At 42.4% G+C, this 14,297-nt stretch overlaps 1 protein-coding gene across 1 annotated transcript in view; it reads right to left on the bottom strand.

Annotated features, from left to right (window-relative positions):
• Positions 1-12,552, bottom strand: part of LOC138666560 (gastrula zinc finger protein XlCGF53.1-like) — a 32,609-nt gene extending 20,057 nt beyond the window's left edge. The window contains exons 1-3 of the mRNA XM_069754765.1: positions 11,939-12,552; positions 8,079-8,182; positions 7,397-7,546 (exon numbers count right to left, since the gene is read on the bottom strand). Coding sequence (XP_069610866.1) covers positions 7,397-7,546; positions 8,079-8,182; positions 11,939-12,552 — 868 coding nt within the window. The remainder of the gene's footprint in view (positions 1-7,396; positions 7,547-8,078; positions 8,183-11,938) is intronic.
• Positions 12,553-14,297: the final 1,745 nt, after the last annotated feature.

Raw genomic sequence — 14,297 nt, forward strand, 5'->3', positions numbered from 1 at the left:
CTATCAGATCTGTGATCTGACAGGGTGCTGTGCAAACTGTCAGATCGCCAATCTGTGATGTCCCCCCCGGGACAAAGTAAAAAAGTAAAAAAAAATTTTTTCAAATGTGTAAAAAAAAATAAAAAAAAATATTCCAAAATAATGAAAAAAAAAATATTATTCCCATAAATACATTTCTTTATCTAAATAAAAAAAAAAAAACAATAAAAGTACATATATTTAGTATCGCCGCGTCCGTAACGGCCCGACCTATAAAACTGGCCCACTAGTTAACCCCTTCAGTAAACACCGTAAGAAAAAAAAAAAAAAACGAGGCAAAAAACAACGCTTTATTATCATACCGCCGAACAAAAAGTGGAATAACACGCGATCAAAAAGACAGATATAAATAACCATGGTACCGCTGAAAACGCCATCTTGTCCCGCAAAAAACGAGCTGCCATACAGCATCATCAGCAAAAAAATAAAAAAGTTATAGTCCTGAGAATAAAGCGATGCAAAAATAATTATTTTTTCTATAAAATAGTTTTTATCGTATAAAAGCGCCAAAACATAAAAAAATGATATAAATGAGGTGTCGCTGTAATCGTACTGACCCGAAGAATAAAACTGTTTTATCAATTTTACCAAACGCGGAACGGTATAAACGCCTCCCCCAAAAGAAATTCATGAATAGCTGGTTTTTGGTCATTCTGCCTCACAAAAATCGGAATAAAAATCGATCAAAAAAGTCACGTGCCTGAAAATGTTACCAATAAAAACGTCAACTTGTCCCGCAAAAAACAAGACCTCACATGACTCTGTGGACCAAAATATGGAAAAATTATAGCTCTCAAAATGTGGTAACGCAAAAAATATTTTTTGCAATAAAAAGCGTCTTTCAGTGTGTGACGGCTGCCAATCATAAAAATCCGCTAAATAACCCGCTATAAAAGTAAATCAACCCCCCTTCATCACCCCCTTAGTTAGGGAAAAATAAAAAAAATGTATTTATTTCCATTTTCCCATTAGGGTTAGGGCTAGGGTTAGGGCTAGGGTTAGGGCTAGGGTTAGGGCTAGGGTTAGGGTTAGGGCTAGGGTTAGGGCTAGGGTTAGGGCTAGGGTTAGGGCTAGGGTTAGGGTTAGGGGTAGGGTTAGGGCTACAGTTTGGGTTGGGGCTACAGTTAGGGTTCGGGTTGGGGCTAAAGTTACAGTTAGGGTTTAGATTACATTTACAGTTGGGAATAGGGTTGGGATTAGGGTTAGGGGTGTGTCAGGGTTAGAGGTGTGGTTAGGGTTACTGTTGGGATTAGGGTTAGGGGTGTGTTTGGATTAGGTTTTCAGTTATAATTGGGGGGTTTCCACTGTTTAGGCACATCAGGGGCTCTCCAAACGCGACATGGCGTCCGATCTCAATTCCAGCCAATTCTACGTTGAAAAAGTAAAACAGTGCTTCTTCCCTTCCGAGCTCTCCCGTGTGCCCAAACAGGGGTTTACCCCAACATATGGGGTATCAGCGTACTCAGGACAAATAGGACAACAACTTTTGGGGTCCAATTTCTCCTGTTACCCTTGGGAAAATACAAAACTGGGGGCTAAAAAATAATTTTTGTGGGAAAAAAAAAGATTTTTTATTTTCACGGCTCTGCGTTATAAACTGTAGTGAAACACTTGAGGGTTCAAAGTTCTCACAACACATCTAGATTAGTTCCCTGGGGGGTCTAGTTTCCAATATGGGGTCACTTGTGGGGGGTTTCTACTGTTTAGGTACATTAGGGGTTCTGCAAATGCAATGTGACGCCTGCAGACCATTCCATCTAAGTCTGCATTCCAAATGGCGCTTCTTGCCTTCCGAGCTCTGCCATGCGCTCAAACGGTGGTTTCCCCCAACATACGGGGGACAACAACTTTTGGGGTCGAATTTCTCCTCTTACCCTCGGGAAAATACAAAACTGGGGGCTAAAAAATAATTTTGGGGGGAAAGATTTCTTTTTTAAATTTTCACGGCTCTGCGTTACAAACTGTAGTGAAACACTTGGGGGTTCAAAGCTATCACAACACATCTAGATGAGTTCCTTAGGGGGTCTAGTTTCCAAAATGGTGTCACTTGTGGGAGGTTTCTACTGTTTAGGTACATTAGGGGCTCTGCAAATGCAATGTGACACCTGCAGACCATTCCATCTAAGTCCTCATTCCAAATGGAGCTCCTTCCCTTCCGAGCCCTCCCATGCGCCCAAACAGTGGTTCCCCCCACATATGGGGTATCAGCGCACTCAGGACAAATTGGACAACAAATTGTGGGGTCCAATTTCTCATGTTACCTTCCGAAAAATACAAAACTGGGGGCTAAAAAATAATTTTTGTGGGAAAAAATTTTTGTTTTATTTTTACAGCTCTCCATTATAAACTTCTGTGAAGCCCTTGGTGGGTCAAAGCGCTCAGCACACATCTAGATAAGTTCCTACGGGGGTCTACTTTCCAAAATGGTGTCACTTGTGGGGGGTTTCTACTGTTTAGGTACATTAGGGGCTCTGCAAACGCAATGTGACACCTGCAGACCATTCCATCTAAGTCTGCATTCAAATGGCACTCCTTCCCTTCCGAGCCCTCCCATGTGCCCAAACAGTGGTTCCCCCCACATATGGTGTATCATCGCACTCAGGACAAATTGGGCAACAAATTTTGGGGTCCAATTTCTCCTGTTACCCTCGGGAAAATACAAAACTGGGGGCTAAAAAAATAATTTTTGTGGGAAAAAATTTTGTTTTATTTTTACGGCTCTGCATTATAAACTTCTGTGAAGCACTTGGTGGGTCAAAGTGCTCACCACACCTCTAGATAAGTTCCTTAGGGGGTCTACTTTCCAAAATGGTGTCACTTGTGGGGGTTTCAATGTTTAGGCACATCAGTGGCTCTTCAAACGCAACATGGCGTCCCATCTCAATTCCTGTCAATTTTGCATTGAAAAGTCAAACGGCGCTCCTTCCCTTCCGAGCTCTCCCATCCGCCCAAACAGTGGTTTACCCCCACATATGGGCTATCAGCGTACTCAGGACAAATTGTACAACAACTTTTGGGGTCCAATTTCTTCTCTTACCCTTGGGAAAATAAAAAATTGGGGGCGAAAAGAATTTTTGTGAAAAAATATGATTTTTTATTTTTACGGTTCTACATTATAAACTTCTGTGAAGCACTTGGTGGGTCAAAGTGCTCACCAAACCTCTAGATAAGTTCCTTAGGGGGTCTACTTTCCAAAATGGTGTCACTTGTGGGGGGTTTCAATGTTTAGGCACATCAGTGGCTCTTCAAACGCAACATGGCGTCCCATCTCAATTCCTGTCAATTTTGCATTGAAAAGTCAAACGGCGCTCCTTCCCTTCCGAGCTCTCCCATCCGCCCAAACAGTGGTTTACCCCCACATATGGGCTATCAGCGTACTCAGGACAAATTGTACAACAACTTTTGGGGTCCATTTTCTCCTGTTACCCTTGGTAAAATAAAACAAATTGGAGCTGAATTAAATTTTTTGTGAAAAAAAGTTAAATGTTCATTTTTATTTAAACATTCAAAAAATTCCTGTGAAGCACCAGAAGGGTTAATAAACTTCTTGAATATGGTTTTGAGCACCTTGAGGGGTGTAGCTTTGGGTATTTTCTATCATATAGACCCCTCAAAATGACTTCAAATGAGATGTGGTCCCTAACAAAAAATGGTGTTGTAGAAATGAGAAATTGCTGGTCAACTTTTAACCCTTATAACTCCCTAACAAAAAAAAATTTTGGTTCCAAAATTGTGCTGATGTAAAGTAGACATGTGGGAAATATTACTTATTAAGTATTTTGTGTGACATATCTCTGTGATTTAATTGCATAAAAATTCAAAGTTGGAAAATTGCGAAATTTTCATAATTTTCGCCAAATTTCCATTTTTTCACAAATAAACGCAGGTACTATCAAATAATTTTTACCATTGTCATGAAGTACAATATGTCACGAGAAAACAATGTCAGAATCACTGGGATCCGTTGAAGCGTTCCAGAGTTATAACCTCATAAAGGGACAGTGGTCAGAATTGTAAAAATTGGCCCGGTCATTAACGTGCAAACCACCCTTGGGGGTAAAGGGGTTAAAATAGTAAACTACATAAAAGCCGATGAGGGAACACCAAACCTATCTTTAAGGTGGGTAAATGACACAAACTTGTTACCATCAAAGATGTCATGTAGTTTAGAGATTCACCAGTCAGCCCAATTTGAATAACCCCAAATATAACAGAAACCATGGAAAGTCTACTTCTAAAGCAGATAGATGAAGCTGCAACCCATAATGAGGTCCTGGTTATGGGGGACTTTAACTACCCGGATATTAACTGGGAAACAGAAACCTGTGAAACCCATAAAGGCAACAGGTTTCTGCTAATAACCAAGAAAAATTATCTTTCACAATTGGTGCAGAATCCAACCAGAGGAGCAGCACTTTTAGACCTAATACTATCTAATAGACCTGACAGAATAACAAATCTGCAGGTGGTCGGGCATCACCTGTCTTTCACTAGGGGGACTTGTCAGGGAGTCACAAAAACACTGAACTTTAGAAAGGCAAAGTTTGACCAGCTTAGAGATGCCCTTAATCTGGTAGACTGGGACAATATCCTCAGAACTAATAATACAGATAATAAATGGGAAATGTTTAAGAACATCCTAAATAGGCAGTGTAAGCGGTTTATACCTTGTGGGAATAAAAGGACTAGAAATAGGAAAAACCCAATGTGGCTAAACAAAGAAGTAAGACAGGCAATTAACAGTAAAAAGAAAGCATTTGCACTACTAAAGCAGGATGGCACCATTGAAGCTCTAAAAAACTATAGGGAGAAAAATACTTTATCTAAAAAACTAATTAAAGCTGCCAAAAAGGAAACAGAGAAGCACATTGCTAAGGAGAGTAAAACTAATCCCAAACTGTTCTTCAACTATATCAATAGTAAAAGAATAAAAACTGAAAATGTAGGCCCCTTAAAAAATAGTGAGGAAAGAATGGTTGTAGATGACGAGGAAAAAGCTAACATATTAAACACCTTCTTCTCCACGGTATTCACGGTGGAAAATGAAATGCTAGGTGAAATCCCAAGAAACAATGAAAACCCTATATTAAGGGTCACCAATCTAACCCAAGAAGAGGTGCAAAACCGGCTAAATAAGATTAAAATAGATAAATCTATCCTAGTTAATGATAAACTTACCTGGAGCAGCCAGTGCCAGGCAGCAGCTGCCAAGGCAAACAGGATCATGGGGTGCATTAAAAGAGGTCTGGATACACATGATGAGAGCATTATACTGCCTCTGTACAAATCCCTAGTTAGACCGCACATGGAGTACTGTGTCCAGTTTTGGGCTCAGGAAGGATATAATGGAACTAGAGAGAGTACAAAGGAGGGCAACAAAATTAATAAAGGGGATGGGAGAACTACAATACCCAGATAGATTAGCGAAATTAGGATTATTTAGTCTAGAAAAAAGACGAATGAGGGGCGATCTAATAACCATGTATAAGTATATAAGGGGACAATACAAATATCTCGCTGAGGATCTGTTTATACCAAGGAAGGTGACGGGCACAAGGGGGCATTCTTTGCGTCTGGAGGAGAGAAGGTTTTTCCACCAACATAGAAGAGGATTCTTTACTGTTAGGGCAGTGAGAATCTGGAATTGCTTGCCTGAGGAGGTGGTGATGGCGAACTCAGTCGAGGGGTTCAAGAGAGGCCTGGATGTCTTCCTGGAGCAGAACAATATTGTATCATACAATTAGGTTCTGTAGAAGAACGTAGATCTGGGGATTTATTATGATGGAATATAGGCTGAACTGGATGGACAAATGTCTTTTTTCGGCCTTACTAACTATGTTACTATGTTACTATGTTACTATGAATGCAGATCAAACGAGAAAACAGTAGCCAAAAAAGAGAGGGGAAGCCTCAGCATAAGCTCCATCTTGGCAAAACCGCTTTTAATTTTGAGAAATTACCGCCATGCCACAAAAACAGCTACAAATATTGGATGATCAGACCGAAGCAAAGACTTAGAGGTGAATATATTCATAATAATATTACAATGTGGAGAATTTCTATTAAAATATAATTCCAATTCCACCCATGAAGGTGTATGATCCGCAGACCACCCATATAGACTCTGTTTAATTAAATTAGAGAAATAATAGGCCGAAACATTAGGAAGACCCATACCTCCACACAATTTATGTTTATACAGTTAACTAGAGGCTATACGAGCTCTTTTGTTGCCCCAAACAAACAGATTGAGGTGTGCCTGCAAACTGGTCAAATAGGAAGTAGAAACAAGTAAAGAAAGGGACCTGAAGACATAGAGAATCTTGGGAAGAATTATTGATTTTACATTAAGGCACTTTCCCCACCACGATAATACTTTATCATCATCAAATCTAAACTCTTTAGAAATGGAAGCAATAAGAGAATCCAAATTGCTGGGAATCAAGGAGCTAAGGTTTCTAGAAAATCTCAGACCCAAATAAACAATATCCCTCTCCGCCCAACTCCAGGGTGAAATATCCATTGTACTCCGGATTTGAGAATCAGTGAGATTAAATTGAAAAATTTTCGACTTGGACTTGTTTATTTTAAAATGTGAAAAAAATGAAAATCTTTTAAGAAGGGTTTGCAAATGTGGAATAGAACGACAAGGATTGGTAAGGGACAGGAGAATCTCATCAGCATATAAACCGATTTTTAATTCCTTACAATCCGTGCAAACTCCCTCTATGGAGGGATTATCTCTAATGAGCTGGGCTAATGGCTCTATGGCAAGGGCACAAAGCAATGGAGAAAGAGGGCAACCTTGCCGGGTACCAATAGAGATTGGAAATGGGGAAGAAAAGTGATTATTAATATAAATTTTTGCCTGAGAATCGCAATATAAAGACATAATTTTATTTATAAAGTCCAAATCAAAGCCACATTTTTGTAGGAAACATTTGAGAAAAGTCCAATTTAAGTGATCAAATGATTTCTCTGCATCAAGGGAAATTAAAGTGGAGTTAATTTTTTGGGAATTAATTAATTTAATAATATTTATCAGCCTCCTGCTACCTTCAATGGATTGCCGGTGCTTGATAGATCCAATCTGGTCTGTGGAAATTAATTTGGTCAAAATAAGGTTAAGGTGGTTATCTAAGACATTGGAATAAATTTTGAGATCAGTATTAATTAATGAAATGGGACAGTAATTAAGTATCAGATCAGGACTAGTATGAGGCTTTGGGAATAAGAATAATTGTGGCATCCAAATTTTCCCTAGGGAAAGAACAAACGGATGCAGCGGCATTGAAAATTTGAACTAAATGGGGGACAAGAATTTCACGGAATGATTTATAATAATTATTGCTATAACCATCAGGACCAGGGGCTTTATAAGATTTCAATTGTTTTATTGTGTCACTAATCTCTTCTGCAGTAAAAGGAGCAGCCAAAAAGTCTGCATCCATGGAATCAAGTTGTGGAAGATTGAGAGAAGACAAAAAGTCATCAACAGATCTCGCACCTGTAATGGGAAGAGAGGGATCAGACCGCAAATTATATAATTGATTGAAATATTGTGCAAATTCATTTGCAATGTCCTGTGGGTGGGTGAGAGAAATGCCCTTAGGAGAAATGATCTTGTCGATTCGGTATTCTAACCTTTTTAATTTTATTGAACATAAAACGAGTGGGATTGTTAAGGGACATATAATGATTGAGCTTTGACCGCAGAGTCATAAAATTAAAAAATTGTGGCCCTCAATTCATTCCTAAGATGGGATAAATCAGTCAAAGTTTTGGAACAAGGAGTTGGGCTATTGGCCAATGCCAGCTCCAACTCCTTCTCTTTAATCAAGGCTTGTAAACGTTTAATCTTTTGGCGGTTAAAATTTTTAATGCGGGAATATGAATGAGAGTGCCACGTAGAACCGCCTTGTGCGCGTTCCACTGGAGGAATGGCTTGGAAGGGTCATACACATTCTCAGAAAAATAAAGGTTAAGAGATCTAGAAACTTCCTCATTGTATGTAGGATTTTGAAAAATAGAAGCATTACACTTCCACAACGGATGATTATTAATAGAGTGACCTTCAATCAATTTGGCAATGATAGGGGCATGATCCGAAATGGATTTATTACCAATGGATATAGAGGAAAATCTAGGGAGGGAGAACACATCTGATAATATCAGATCAATGCGAGAAGCTGACAAATGGGAGTCAGAAAAATACGTGTATTATATAATATAATATAATAATATAAATTATTTAAGGAGGGGAAGTTAAGCCTATTTGAGGATGAGGCATCAAGTATATTATCAGTGACCAAATTAAAGTCTCCTAAGGGTATGTGCCCACGTTACAGATTCTCTGCGGATCTGCAGCGTTTTTTGAGGTGCAGAAACGCTGCAGATCCGCAATTGATTTACAGTACAATGTAAATCAATGAGAAAAAAAAAACGCTGTGCACACTTCGCGGAAAATCCGCTGTGGAAACTCTGCGGTTTAAAAGAAGTAGCATGTCACTTCTTTTTTGTGAATCTGCAGCGTTTTTGTACCCATTCCATTATAGAAAACCGCAGGGGTAAAAAACGCAGCAAATCCGCAAGAAAACCGCAGCAAAAACGCACAAAAAAACGCTGCGGAACCACATAAAAAACGCGACAAGTCCGCAGGTGCGTTTTCTGCCAGGAGAGGCAGAATCTGCACCAGAAATTCCTAAGCCTAAGCAACTTATCTAAAAATTTAATTTGACCCTTATCTACTATATAATTGTCTAAGGGTCACTTCCGTCTTTCTATCTGTCTGTCACACGATATTCATTGGTCGCGCCTCTGTCTGTCATGGAATTCCAAGTCGCTGATTGGTCGTGGCAAAACAGCCACGACCAATCAGCGACTGGCACAGTCCGGAAGAAAATGGCCGCTCCTTCCTCCCCGCAGTCACTGCCGGGCGCCCGCATACTCCCCTCCAGTCACCGCTCACATAGGGTTAATGCTGGCGGTAACGGACCGCGTTATGCCGCGGGTAACTCACTCCGTTACCGCCGCTATTAACCTTGTGTGACCAAGTTTTTACTATTGATGCTGCCTATGCAGCCTCAATAGTAAAAACATCTAATGTTAAAAATAATTAAAAAAATAAAAAATCATTATATACTCACCTTCCGCTGCCTTTCCCGCTCCTCAAGACGCTCAGGTGGCCGCTCTATGCAACCGGAAGGTTCCGGTGGCAATGATGGTATGCGACAAGGACCTGCTGGAGCGCCCCCAGAGGCAGGGCCGCGGGTTACTCGGTTCTAGTGTTGTCACGGTGGCTGGACCCAGTCCGTGACCCTGCTAAGAGGCTTCCAATGAAGAGGTGATGAAAGTTTGTCAAGGGTTCGTGACGCCACCTGTGGTATTCAGTCAGGGTGACCGACGCTGCTTGGGAGTCCACTGGGGTGATGTAATGGCAGCTAGATGGAATACCTTCCCACAGGTGAAGTGCTTCCCCAGGGCTTCCCAGTAGTATAGGTGGCGATGATGTGAGGCGCCGTTAATAACGAGGACACAGGGTTGCAGACTCTTTACCTTGTTACTGAAGACTTCAGGATCCGCAATCCAGAGCACTGCTAACAGGGCTGGCTGAGACCGGCCAGTCCGAAGGCACATCCAGAGTTCCCTTTGCAGGTGGAAATCAGTGCCTACCACTAGCACCTGTGTGTTGTAGTCCTTCCCTGCTGAGCACCACGGGATAGTCCTCACAACTCTCGTATCAGTTCTTTCTCTTCTCCGTCCCCCAAGTTTATCTGGCTAGGACGCACCCGTTTGACAGGAAGGCTCGGAGCTATTCTGGGACCCTAGAGACGCCCCTCTCCACGTTTGCCCCCTATGTCTGCTTAGGTGATTTAAGGTAGAGAGCAAACCTGTAATCAACTGTCCTGCCACTGTTTGAAGTAATGCTTGGAGTCAGTTACTTCCTCGGCGTTCCGGCCACCGCCTACGCGCCTCAGTAGTATGTTGCCGATCTCGGGGCACGACTCCTACTGGTTCTCCTTTGTGCTGTGATCTCGTTTCTCACTTCTCCACAATATCCTTCACTTTGTGTTCTTTCTTAGGATGCCGCCGCAAGGTAGTGCAGGCGCGGCTCCGTCATGTTCTGTTCTTTCTGCTAGGTACCTGCCAGGAACCCACCCCTGACACTTCCTCCCTGGAGCTCTGCCAGGCTGCGTTCTCTCCAACTTCCTATACAACCCCCAGTTTTACCAGAGTGTGAGGAGTGGCCTAATACATAGTGCCTTTTGCTCCCCCTGGTGGCCGGAGTGTGAAGTGTAATGTGTGACTGTGATACCTGGTCAGGTGAACTCCTTTAGTGCAATCAGGCATAACAACACTCCCCTTAGTGGCAGAGTGACATTACTGCAACGACAAGGACTCTGGGGCGCTGCACCTGCCATGAAGTCACGGTCATGTGACCGCAACGTCATCACAGGTCCTGCGCGCCTGCGCGAGAAGGACCTGCCATGACGTCACGGTCAGGTGACCGCGACATCATCACACCCTGGGACCGGAAGCTGCCGCGCGGTGACAGAACTACAAGGGGCCCTCGGATCGGAAGGTGAATATGTTTATTTTTTAACTTGTGACATACGTGGCTGGGCAATATACTACGTGGCTGGTCAATATACTACGTAGCTGGGCAATATACTATGTGGTTCTGTGCTGTATACTACGTCGCTGTGCAATATACTACGTGGCTCTGTGCTGTATATTACGCCACTGGGCAATATACTACATGGCTGGGCAATATACTATGTGGTTCTGTGCTGTATACTACGTCACTGGGCAATATATTACGTGGCTCTGTGCTGTATACTACGTAACTGGGCAATATATTACGTCACTGGGCAATATACTACGTGGCTCTGTGCTGTATACTACGTAACTGGGCAATATACTTCGTAATTGGGCAATATACTACGTCACTGGGCAATATACTTCGTAATTGGGCAATATACTACATGGCTGGGCAATATACTACATGGCTGGGCAATATACTACGTGGGCTGTGCAATATACTAGGTGGACATGCATATTCTAGAATACCCAATGCGTTAGAATCGGGCCACCATCTAGTTAGGAGCATAAATATTTACAATTGTGTAAATTTGGGAATTTAACTTGCAAACAAGGACATGAAAATGCCCATTCACATCAACCAATTCCTCCAATAGTTCAAATGACAAGGAGTCTCTGATCAGGGTTATAACGCCTGCCCCTTTAGAGGGACCCGAGGCTTCAAAAACATGTGGGTAATTTTTTAGGGCAAATGCAGGATGATTATGTATCTTAAATTTAGTCTCTTGCAGGCACATCTGATCCGCAATAGATTTATTAATTTCCCTCTGAGAGGAAAAACGTCTATCCGGGCTATTAAGACCTCTCACATTATAGGTATCCAAAAAAAGCACCATGAGAGAAAAAAAAATTGGCGTCAGTAGGCAATCACTGGCTGGAAAGTAACAAGAAAAAGAAATAACTGCCAAGACTAAATAGACAAAGAAAAGTACAAACTTTAAACTTTACAGTACTAGAGCATTAGCGGGAAACCAAGAAAATGGCTCTCCTTCTTGTACCTGGGGAAAAGTCCGTGCAGCGCAAGGCCAAGGAGACCCTCATTAGTACCAATAACAAATATTTAAGATTGAACAAATGAATTAGAAGCACAATATCATACAATATTAGAAAACCCAGGTACGCAAATCAAAAAAGGACAAATTGAGCTCAAGTGACATGGCCTGAACCTGTGGAAATAGATGCAGGAACAGAAGAAATAACACCGTGGGATTTCAAGAATAGGAGACCCTCCTCAGGTGTAAGAAACACTGCATTTTTCCCCCTATAATTAAAGATGAGCCTCAGAGGAAAACCCCACCTGTAAGGAAGGCCTTTCTCTCTCAGAACGGAGGTAAGTGATCTAAAGTGCCTACGACCCTCAATAGTTGCTTTGGACAGGTCAGCAAACAACTTAAGATGGTGATAGGGTTCCAGGAATCCTCCTTTAATTTTGACCAGGTTTTGTATTTCCTCTTTAATATGATAAAAGTGAATTTTCATGATAACATCTCTAGGGAGGTCTTTAGGGACAGAAGGAGGCATAGGAAGACGATGGATACAATCTATAATGATATCCGTATCCGAAAGATTGGGAATCATCCTCCTAAAAATTCCCTTAACAAACTCAGGGAGCTTAATGGGCGAGATATCTTCAGATATACCTCTAATTTTAACGTTGTTACGACGGGATCTGTCCTCTAGATCTGCCAACTTAAGCTTCAACTGACTAATCTCTGACTTAGAGTCAGACTGTTCCTTTAGGGAAAATGCATGTGCCTTTTCCAATTCTCCCAGTCTAACTTCATGGTTATCCAACTGAGAAGTGAAAAATTCGAGAGTCTCCTGAAATATTTTTGTCTGGTTGTCCATATCAAGACGCAATCTGGCGCTAAGTTTATCAACCAGAGTATTCATACACGCCTCAAGCGACATTGCATCATGAAAGGTACAAGACAGGGAAGACACAGATGGTTCCTCGGTCCTTGGCTTGGACTTTTTTGGACTAGGATTGGGAGAGTAATTAGTAAAGTCCTCTTCCGAAGAATTGGTAATAGAGGACCGCGTCCCCCCCAACTCGAGGAACCCTTCCTCTTTGAAGAGGAAGAGAGGTCCATGGTCTCAATAGGAATGAGTGAAGAGGGAAGTTCCACACCGAGCTCTGCTAAGCAAGCTTTAGGTGTGGACGCGGAATGAGAGAGGGCCTTGATAGAGGACTGTGAGAGCTCTCTCTCAATAGGAGAATGAGACTTAACTGGACTCAGCAAATTAACCAAGTCCCTTGAAGAACTACAATTAGCCTGTGGGTCCTTATTTTGTTTTTGAGCTCTAGAGGAACCGGAAGATCTAGCCATAGGCAATTTAGAGGTGAGGTGACTCATGGTGTCTAGAGGTATTATAAAAAAGTGATTGAAGGTAAGACAAGGTCCCATCACAATGTGCTCAGATGAGTACCAATTGACTAGACAATTACAGCCACACCCCCAAAAGGAGAATTGAGGGAGCATAAGCCGACCCGAGTATAAGCTGACCCCCCTTAATTTTGCCACAAAAAACCTGGGAAAACTTAATGACTCGAGTATAAGCCTAGGGTGGAAAATGCAGCAGCTACCGGTAAATGTCAAAAGTAAAAATAGATACCAATAAAAGTAAAATTAATTGAGACATCAGTAGGTTAAGTGTTTTTGAATATCCATACTGAATCAGGAGCCCCATATAATGCTCCATAAAGTTTGATGGGCTCCATAAGATGCTCCATATTAAAATATGCCCCATATAATCCTGCATAAAGGGTAATAAGGGCCCCATAAGATGCTCCATAGACACATTTGCCCAATATAATGCTGCACAAACGTTATGGCCCCATAAGATGCTCCGTACAGTCACTTGCCCCATATAATGCTGCACAAACATTATGGCCCCATAAGATGCTCCATACAGACACTTGCCCCATTATAGTGCTGCACAATCGTAATGGCCCCATAAGATGCTCCATACAGTCACTTGCCCCTTATAGTGCTGCACAATCGTTATGGCCCCATAAGATGCCCCATACAGTGACTTGCCCTTTATAGTGCTGCACAAATGTTATGGCCCCATAAGATGATCCATACAGTCACTTTCCCCATATGCTGTGGCTGCGATAAAAAAAATCACATACTCACCTCTCCGTCGCTCAGGACCCCGGCACTTTCACCTGCTCCTCGTTCGGGTGCGGTTCCGTCTAGCACTGACGTTCAGCAGAGGGCGCGCACTGACCACGTCATCGCGCCCTCTGACCTGAGCGTCACAGCCAGAGGACGCTGAAGATGGAGCCGCACCGAAACGAGGAGAGGTAAATATCACGCAGCGCTGCGCTCCCCCTCCCTGTATACTTACCAGCTCCTGGCGCGGTGCAGTCCCTGCTTCCCCGGCGCTGCATATTCTTCCTGTACTGAGCGGTCACCGTTACCGCTCATTACAGTAATGAATATGCCGCTCCACCCCTATGGGAGGTGGAGCCCCGCATATTCATTACTGTAATGAGTGATACCATGTGACCGCTCAGTACAGGAAGAATATGCAGCACTGGAAGAAGCAGGGACGTGCAGGGACTGCGCCAGGAGTAGGTAAGTATAATTAGATAGCCCCCGCTCCCCGTCCCCTGCCGACCCCTGGGTATGATTCGAGTATAAGCCGAG

Source organism: Ranitomeya imitator, chromosome 2, assembly GCF_032444005.1.
Source record: "Ranitomeya imitator isolate aRanImi1 chromosome 2, aRanImi1.pri, whole genome shotgun sequence".
Lineage (NCBI taxonomy): Eukaryota > Metazoa > Chordata > Amphibia > Anura > Dendrobatidae > Ranitomeya > Ranitomeya imitator.